Raw genomic sequence first — 9981 nt, 5'->3', positions numbered from 1 at the left:
TCTCAGAGTCCTGGGATCGAGCCCCACATCGGGCTCTCTGCTCAGCAGGGAACCTGCTTCCTCCTCTCTCTCTGCCTGCCTCTCTGCCTGCTTGTGATCTCTCTCTGTCAAATAAATAAATAAAATCTTTAAAAAAAAATTTTTAAAAAGAAATGTAATACTCAAAATTTATTTCAAATCTGTGAAGAAAAGTCTTAGCAAATTGTGTTGGGCTAACTAGATTGCTGTTTGAAAACAAAATAAAGCTGGTTTACTCACTTGCTCTGAAACCTAAATAAATTTCAACAAGATCTAAGATTTTTTTAAAAATTCTAAGCCCTTTAAGAAGCATACGTGATTTTTATAAAACAATCTTGAGGTGGTGAAAGACTGTATAAAATGTAACCTAAAGCCCAGAATCTATAAAGTAAGAGAATTTTAAATGATACTAAAACTTTTTATTTAAATCTTCATTTTAAAAGAAACCCAAAGTCAACTATTCCTATTGCTTTCTTAAAGGCCACCAAGCATTTGTCCCCCTCGCCCCCGCCCCAAAAGGGTCACATTCATCTCTTGTTTCTTACCTTCATTTTTAATTTCTTAAGATATGCCCATGAAGGTATGCTAAGTAAAACAGAACCTTACCAATATATTTTTTTAAGATTTTATTTATTAGAGTACATGTGAGAGAGAAAGAGAAAGAGAGCATGAGCAGGGATGGGGGAGGACAGAGGGAGAAGCAGGCTACCTGCTGATCAGGGGCTCAGTCCTAGAACCCTGGGATCATGACCTGAGCCAAAGGCAGCCACCTAACTGACTGAGCCACCCAGGCGCCCCCAGAACATTACCAATATTTTTGAAATGATTTTGAAATGCTCCCAGGCTACATCAATTCTACTCCACTCTGAACTAACTACTCCCATATTTTATAATCCATTTTCTTTAGTTTTACGATCTATTTATGTATGCCTAAACAATATACTCTCTAGGTTAACCTGGTTTTTGTTTTTATATACATGACACCACACTGTGTAGATGCTTCTGTGGTTCACTTTTTTCTCAATATTCTATTTTTATGACTTATCCAAGTTTATACATCAGCTGTAGTTCATTCATTTTCACAGCCGCACAGTGTTTTGTTGTATGGATTTATCCTAATTATGCATTCTAGTATTGATGGACATTGGGTTGTTTCCAGTTTGGGTTGTGTGTGTGTGGTTTTTTTTTTTTAATAATGAACATTTTAATTTGCTCTTTCAGGGCACATGGGTAAGTTTCTCTGGGGAATATTCTTGGGAGTGTAACATAGTCAGATATGCACGTGTTCTGCCTTTCTAATTAAGACCCTATTTTCCAAAGTGGTTGTACCAATTTATATTCCAGATTCTTGCCAACATTTGCTTGGGTCAGACTTTCACGTTTTTACCAATCTGGTAGGTATGAAAATGTACTTCATTATGATTTTAACTTGGTTTTCCAAGTTCCACTCACCTACTGTCTCCCACCTGAATGGCTTTGGAGGCCCTAACTCACTGTACAGAGGAAGGTTAAGGGCAGGTCTCCCCCCATGAAACTGCCTCAGCTCTGCCTTGAGAGTTGAGTGACTTAGCTTGTGCCTCAGTCTTGGATTGAGTGGAACTTGGGCCTCTCTGACTACCATTCAAGCAGGTTTTCACTACATTAGCTTCCCTCCATGACACAGGGAATCCTTCCTTTATGTGTATTGGCCAGCCCATCTTTCATCTCTTGCTCTCCAGCCATCCCTAACATTAGACAAAAGCAACACCTACCTACATTTTGTGATCTACTCTCTCAACATTTTCTGAATGTCTTCCCTATCAGTCAGCTGAGCACTTGTGATGAGTGATATAGTTTTCTTTTTTCCATTAGAATCCTTAAAACGTTCAGTACCAGAGCAGGTGCAAAGATGAAAAGCAGGGTGGATGCATTGGGGAATATGGGAAGATAAAACCAGAATGCCCTGCTGGTTTGAGACCAGCAGGAAACCAACTAGGAGGGTAGATGACTGACAGCTGCTTGATTTCCAGGACCTAGGACGTAAGAACTGTATTAATCATTCACGAGGATTTGTGATCCTTAGGATAATTCTCTAAGGTGTATATTATCCCTTTTATAGATAAGGAAAGTGAGGTTTAGAGGTGACAGAACACTTTGGAGTGCCCAGAGGAGGGCAGGTCAGCATGCAGAAACTTAAGAAGTCCTTTATTCACTGGGATGTGAGTACCAATTTGGCAGAAGATTTTATTGGATATTAGAGATGTTTGCCATTGATGGGGCCTCTGCCAATCTGTTATGTTGGGCACTGGAGAGGGATTCCCTGTGTCATGGAGGGAAGCTAATGTAGTGAAAACCTGCTTGAATGGTAGTCAGAGAGGCCCAAGTTCCACTCACCTACTGTCTCCCACCTGAATGGCTTTGGAAGCCCTAACTCACTGTACAGAGGAAGGTTAAGGGCAGGTCTCCCCCCATGAAACTGCCTCAGCTCTGCCTTGAAAGTTGAGTGACTCAGCTTGCGCCTCAGTCTCACCATCTGTAAAATGGGAATAATGATCACCTATGTAGGTGTATTTCCTGCAACAAATAATTACAAACTTGGTGGGTTAAAACGAGTTTACTCTCTCACAGTCGGGGAGGCCAGAAGTCCAAAATCCGTTTCACTTGGCCAAAATCAAACTGTAGGTCTGCTTCAGAGGCCAGAGGGAGAATCCCTCATTGCCTCTTCAGTTTCAAGTGGCCCCTGGCATTCCTTGACTTGTGGTTACATCATTACAGTCTGTGCCTTCTTGGTTATACTGCCTGCCCCTCTTCTGTCTGTCCAATGTCCTTCTGCCTCCCTCTTCAAAGGACGCCCGTGATTGCATTCAGGATCCATCTGATAATCCAGGATAATCCCTCCAACTCCAGATCCTTAAATTAAACTGCAAAGACTATTTCCACATGAGGTAAAATTTATAGGGGTCAGAGCTTAGGACCTGAGTATCTTGGGCGGGGTGGAGGGGCATTCAACGCATTACATTCAGGGTTGCCAGAAATAGGAAACTTGCTAATGCCGGCGGAGGACTGAGCCCAGCCTCTGCCAGCAGACAGCACTGAGTATCAGTTTCTTCTAAAGTCGTTAAAGAAACCTTCCTTAAAAAGGGGCTGCTGCAAGGCTACAACCCCGACATAAAACTTACAGGGGACAAGGGAGACTATGCAAGCACGAAGAACAAAGCCCAAACTAATGTCCGGCTTCCACAGCTCATATTTGCGCACTTTCCCTCGTAGGATACCGCAAACCCCGCCTGCCCGCTTGCCTTCTCCCCACCCCCCGAGAAGACGCGCCCCCCCAGGCCCCGCCCCTCTACGTGCTGTCCCTTGTGCCCCGCGTACTAGTGGGTCGTACCCCGCCCACGGGGGGGGGGGTTAGACGCGTGAGGGCCTTTGCGGTCTGTCCTTTCTACTGCCTATCGAATCATAGCACATTTTCTACCCAATTTTTGTTTCTTTCTTAGCCTTCAAGTCATTCATACAACTAGATGGATTTAGAGGTTTATTTGTGGCAATGTACTTGCCTCCAGAAGAAAAATGAGGCAGAAACTATTGGAAGAAGGCTGGCAATATTTAAGAGAGCCCGTGCAAGTGGTGCCGGGTCCTACGCGCCTCGGGAGCTGAGCGCCGGCTGGTTCACGGCGCAGGCGCAGTGGGGTCTGTCTCGCCATGCCGACTGTCAGCGTGAAGCGAGATCTGCTCTTCCAAGCCCTGGGTCGGAACTACAGTAAGTGCGGGCCCCATTACCTGGCTTTGTGCCTGTCCTCAGAGGCCTGGAGCTCCCTCAAGAGGGCTTCTTGGTGGTAACGCTCATGTTGCCCGGCAGGTTTTGGCCTCGGGTGCTCCGGGTGTAGACCGGGATGGCTGGCGGACCGGCCAATCAGCGGGGCTGGGCTGAAGTAACCTCTCGCAATCAGACATGCCAGGGCTGTCTTTGCATCATTTGCGCCTGTCCACTTCGTCGTGTCATTCATTCAGCAGTCTCCCAAGGAGCATCTGCCGCGTGCTTGGTGCCAGGGGATCGAGTAGGAATGAAGCCCTAGGTTGCAGCCTGAGGGCAGCTAGTGGAGTGCAACAAGAGCGCTATAGAAACTCCATTTATGAGGGAGTGGAAGGAGAAGTTGGAGCAGGAAGGGGTGGTATTATGTCTGTTTTATTAAGGGTTCCTGAGCCTCTGTTATGTGCCAGGCACTGTTCTAAGCGCTCTGGGAATACAGCGGTGCACATGACGCAAGAGGTCCATGTTCACATTCTAATAAGGGAGGCAGACGATGATTACCCAGCATATTAATAAAATGATTCTGGATTACATTAAAGGCTATCAAGAAAACAAAAATACGGTGCTAAGAAGAACATTAGATGCCGTAGTAACATCTGAGCTGAGACCCGAATGACGACGAGGAGTCTCCTGGGTGGGCTGTCCTCATCTCATACACATGTCATCTCTCAGTTCCAAAAACATCCCCATTTAGAAAAAAGATGAAATACTAAGTACAATTATCAGAGACCATATGGATGTAGCAGTTGAAATGATATCTGCCTCTCCTAGTTATCAGCTTATATAAAGGCTGTGGCAGTTGGTTTGTGAGAGCTATTTTTGGTTTTTAGGGCTCAGTATGATAACAGACCCCTAGTCGGTTTAACAGGTACTCCTTCCTAGAATGAGATGTTACCTGGAAATAGTTAGCTTTTAAAATGTTTCTGAAGGTGTAAATTTAGGTACTATGTATTCTTCAAGTATTCCTTCTATGGTTCTGCCCTATTCCCTAAAAGTAGAGGTCATGCTCTTGAACTCTGAATTCAGCTCTAATTCTCTATACTTTTTAATTTTTTATACTTTTTATACGCTTTTTTTGTGTGTGTATATTTATATTAACCCATTTTTAAAAAAAAAGTTTTCTTTTTTACTTTTTTTTTTTTTTTTTAAGATTATATTTGTGAGAGAATGAGTACAAGCAGGGGGAGCAACAGGCAGAGGGAGAAGCAGGTTCCCTCCCAAGCAAGGAGCTCGATGTGGGACTAGATTCCAGGACACTGGCATCATGACCTGAGCTGAGGGCGGATGTTTAATGACTGAGTCTCCCAGGCATCCCCTTAACCCATTTTTCTAAACCATATTCTCATATACTAATGGTGTATGATATGCCTGAATTGCAAAAGATGGTATGGGGCAAATACTTGTTCAAGACCTCTGTGATTAGTTACTACCCAAGTATCCATTTCTGGGAAAGTAAGAAATTCTCTAGGTTCCTATTTACTTTCTTAAAATTTTTATTTTTTTTTAAAGATTTATTTATTTGAGAGAGTGTGCGCACAAACATGGGGAGGGAGGGCAGAGGGAGATGGAGAGAAATTCCAGCAGACTCCCCGCTGAGTATGGAGCCCATTGTGGGACTGTATCCCACCACCCTGAGATCATGACCTGAGCTGAAATCCAGAGTTATTTAACTGGCTGAGACACCCAGGTGCCCCTGTTCTAGGTTTTTAAAATGGTGAGATTTATAATCTATTTACTGTTATCTGATGTTTTAATATATTCTCTAGCTGCCTCCCCTTTTTTTACGTGAGAGCTTTCAGACAAGCTTGATTTCCTCCCCATAAGTACCCATCAGCTACTGACTCTAAAAACATCAGTCAGAAAGATTGATGTTATTGAGATGTACTTAAGACAGTCAGAAATAACTTATTAGTTTATATTTCATGTTCTTGAAACTTTTGAACGTAATTGGGTTGAGGTCAATGTTGGAAAAGCATGTTGGACAAAGTATATAGTTTCCAAGTAGTGTGGTTCCATCTCGTTTCTTACCCTCTCTTAATCAGTCTTCCTCTCTATTTTCCGATTTTCTATTTCCTGTACTAACTCTTTTGTATCTCTTTTTGTCCTAAACTCCATTGTTTCTTCCAGTCCATGCCTTCCCGCCTTCCCTTTCAATCTCTTTGCTTACCAGGGATATTTCTCAAGCTGCTTTAGTTTTAGTCATTTTGCTTCTCTGGGGCAATTTTCTCTCCATCTACCTTTTTTTCCCCCCCAAAGAATCTGGCAATGTCTTTTTTTTTTTTTTTTTTTTTTTTTTAAGATTTTATTTATTTGGGAGCGAGCACGGGGAGTGCCAGGCAGAAAGAGAAGCAGGCTCTCTCCTGAGCAAGGAGCTGGATGTGGAACTGATCTCAGGACCCTGGGATCATTATCTGAGCCGAAGGCAGACACTTAACTGACTAAGCCACCCAGGTGTTCCTCTCAGTCTATCTTTTTATCACCTCAGGTGTTTTCTTGTTCATTTTCTTGTTAACTGATTATTGCTGTTCAGTTCTGGTCCTGCTCTGCCTTGGTATGACGGCTGACAGTACTGTCAGAGCCACCTGTGTATGTCCTACAAACCGCTAAGATATAGGCACTTAGGTGCATCATTTTGTTAGGATTATTAATTGCAATTTTGTTGGTTCTTGTTTCTAAGCACATGAAATACAGCTAAAAGGAGTAAAACTATAATTAGGATTCATTGAAAGATTCAGTATTTTTTTTAAGATTTTATTTATTTGACAGGCAGAGATCACAGGTAGGCAGAGAGGCAGGCAGAGAGAGTGGGGGGGGGGGGGGAAGCAGGCTCTCTGCTGAGCAGAGAGCCTGATGCGGGGCTTGATCCCAGGGCCTGGGATCATGACCTGAGCCCAAGGCAGAGGCTTTAACCCACTGAGCCACCCAGGCATCCGGAAAGATTCAATATTTTAATAACTAAATGGTTACTGACCAGATTGCAATCTGTTACTGCATAATGAACTACCCCTAAATTTAGCAGCTTAAAACAATCATTTGTTATATGGCTTCTGAGGGTCCAGGATTGGGGAGTGGCTTAGTTGGGTGGTTCTGGCTCTGGATCTCTTACTACCTTGTCATAAAGGTGTCAGGTCTGTAGTCCTCTCAAGGCCCTAAATGGGGTTGAAATCTAATTCCAAGTTCACTCAAGTGGTTGTTGGCAGGTCTCTGTTCCTTGCACATTTTTGGTCAGAGACTTCAGTTCCTCCCACCTTGACCTCTCCTAGGACTGCTTGCAATATGGTGGCTTGTTTGTCTCAGAATGAGAGGACCTAAGAGAGCAGGTAATTGAGTGTTCGGAATGATAGAAGCCCAGTTTTTAGTAGTATCTCAGAAGTGACATGCCTTCCCTTCCTATCTTCTTTAGGTCACACAGACCAATTCACAGTGTGGAGGGAACTGCACAAGGGTGTAAAAAACAGGAGGCAGGTAGTTTGGGAGGCTGACTGCCAGTCTGCCCTCTGGCCCCCAGTGATTCATGTTGCTCATACATGTAAAATCTACTCATCCCTTTCCAAGGATTCCAGAAGTGTCATCCCATTACAGCAGCATCTCATAATCCAGAATCTCCTCTAAATCAGGTCCAGGTGTGGATGAGGCTCTTCAGGTGTAGTTGTGTAAGTACAGCTGCTTGAATATAATTACTCTTGGTCTCAGACACTAAAGAGACACACAGTCCGCTTCACCGACAACTAACATCAGTGGTGAGACAGGCATAGGAAAACTGCTATACATACTCCTTTTCAGAAAGGAAAGTGGGAGACACAAAGGAGTCCTTGGTCCATGGCCGTTCTGAAATTGAGCTGGCACATGTTGGACCTTCTTGATGAGGTCTCAAGCCCTGGAATCATTCTCTGTGGCTTTTAGCCCTGTCTAGGCTCTTGGCTACACTCACTATTTTTTTTTTTTTTTTTTTTGGTGAAAGAAAGCAGGTGCTTTACATGTGATTAATTTTTTCAGTCTGTTAGTTGCTAATAGAATATTGGCTGTTCAAAGACTTCATTTTGTCCTCTGTCCCTTTCAGCTCAGGCTTACAATGGTTCTGCCCATGTATCTCTAAAACACTGCGGGTCTTCATTGAATTTTGCTAGTTTCCATTTCATTAATGGACAGCCAGGTCACTCAGAAATCTCTGAAATAAGGTGTTTTGTACCTTGGGCTTTTTCTGGTAGTGCCCGCGATTAAACTCAGTTGTATAACTGAATTTGTGAGGCACACCTTTGACTTAATAGTGCCTTTTATCTGAATGAATAGTAGCTTTAATCTTTCTGAGACTTAAGATTTTATAATTGTATCCTTGATTTTGTCTTTGGACCATGCTTTCCTGGCAATGCCTTGGATTTACTCTTTGCTCAGAAGTCCTTCCTAAATTTTAGTCCTGTTTTACATCTTAGGAGGCTGAGAAATTTTAAAACGATCAGGTTGTGGCTCCTTTTAATGGCCTTTAGTTTGTCTCTTTCACAGTATACAGCAAGAAAAACACCAGGCTACACTTGTAGCATTGGTTGGGAATCTTAGTTACATCGCCTAGTTGAACAGATACATTTTCAGTAGTCTGCATAAGTGGGCTGTAGCATTGCTTGCTAAACTTTTGCCTTTATATAAAAAGGATTCCCCTTTTCCAGTTTCCAGTAACACTCCCTCAGTTTTCTCCATGTCCTTACCTGCATCCGTTAAAGACCATGAGGCTTCTTGTAACAGCTTTTTCAAGGCATTCGAGGTTTTGATTTACACTTTGCTCAAAGACCACCTCCTGATTCTCAAGCCATTCCCGTTTTCCCCCCCATATTTTGTTAGGGCAGCACTCCACATCCAGGAACTAAAGTCTGTATTCTCTATTGCTGCATGACGAATTACCCCAGTACAGAGGAGTGTATAAATAAGTGATTATTTCAGTTTTTGAGAGTGGAATGGAGGAGTAGCTTAGCTGGGTGGTTCTGGCTCTGGGTCTCTGGCCAGGGGGCAGGCAAGCTGTCAGCTGGGCCTGCAGTCATCTGAAGGCTTGGCTGGCTGAGGAATATGCTTCCAGGATCACTCCTGCGGTTGCTTCAGACCTCCGTTTACTCAAGGGTGTGAATACCAAGAGCAGGGATCACTGGGGACATCTGTTGTTCCTGCCCTAGTTAACGGACCTACACTGGAGACCTGGGAGTGCTAGACTCTCCTCCCACCATTTCCACCTCCCATCCCGTCGCTGAGCCTTACAGATTCTTCCTTTTTTTTTTTTTTTTTTAAAGATTTTATTTATTTATTTGACAGACAGAGATCACAAGTAGGCAGAGAGGCAGGCAGAGAGAGAGAGGAGGAAGCAGGCTCCCCGCTGAGCAGAGAGCCCTATGCGGGGCTCGATCCCAGGACCCTGAGATCATGACCTGAGCCTAAGGCAGAGGCTTTAACCCACTGAGCCACCCAGGCGCCCCCAGATTCTTCCTTTTTGACGTTCCTCACATTCTTCCTACCTTGTACCCACTGCTGCTCCGTCAGTCAGGTTTTCACTGTGCCTCCCCTGTACTGTTGCAGAAGCCTCCCTGCTCCAGTCCATCCACCACTCTGTCTCCATTCTTCAAAGTGCAGATCTCATCATGCTTTTACTCAGCGGTAAATCCTTCAGGGTAACCCCCACTGCCTGAGCACATCCCTTGGCATGTGGGTTCTTTCTGCTTGCTGCATTGTATCTCTGACTTTATCCTTATGCTTCATCCCTGTTGACCTTTCCAAAGTTTCCATGCTGTTGTCCTATTCCCCACAGTCTCTGCCTGATGAACTGAGCCTTTGTGTGAAGCCTTAGCAGACTCTAAGTGGAGCTGATTACTTTCTTTGTGCCACCTCTGTACCTTGCACTTAATATAACTGTATTTACACATCTGGTTTCTTTATTAGAGTAGGAACTTTTTTTTTTTTTTTTTTTTTTTGTGGTCTTGTTTTTTTTTTTTTTTTTTTTTTTGTAGCCTTATAGTAGATAACACTTTTAAGTATCGCATTGAAGTCCATTGTCAGGGTCAGAATTTTTTTTTTTTTAAAGATCCTATTTATTTATTTGAGAGAGAGAGAGTGAGAGATAGCATGTGAGGGGAGAAATCGGAGGGTGAAGCAGGCTCCCCATGGAGCTGGGAGCCCGATGCAGGACTCGATCCCAG

At 43.6% G+C, this 9981-nt stretch overlaps 1 protein-coding gene across 1 annotated transcript in view; it reads left to right on the top strand.

The window, feature by feature from the left end:
• The first annotated feature begins 3528 nt into the window (after positions 1–3528).
• LOC111141388 (phenylalanyl-tRNA synthetase beta subunit) overlaps positions 3529–9981 on the top strand; it is a 72430-nt gene continuing 65977 nt past the window's right edge. The window contains exon 1 of the mRNA XM_022493899.1: positions 3529–3757. Coding sequence (XP_022349607.1) covers positions 3700–3757 — 58 coding nt within the window. The 5' untranslated portion in view covers positions 3529–3699. The remainder of the gene's footprint in view (positions 3758–9981) is intronic.

The sequence above is a fragment of the Enhydra lutris genome, unplaced genomic scaffold (genome assembly GCF_002288905.1).
Source record: "Enhydra lutris kenyoni isolate GAN:26980312 unplaced genomic scaffold, ASM228890v2 scaffoldscaffold1, whole genome shotgun sequence".
NCBI classification, from domain to species: Eukaryota; Metazoa; Chordata; class Mammalia; order Carnivora; family Mustelidae; genus Enhydra; species Enhydra lutris.
This window is presented reverse-complemented; position numbering and strand designations above follow the sequence as displayed.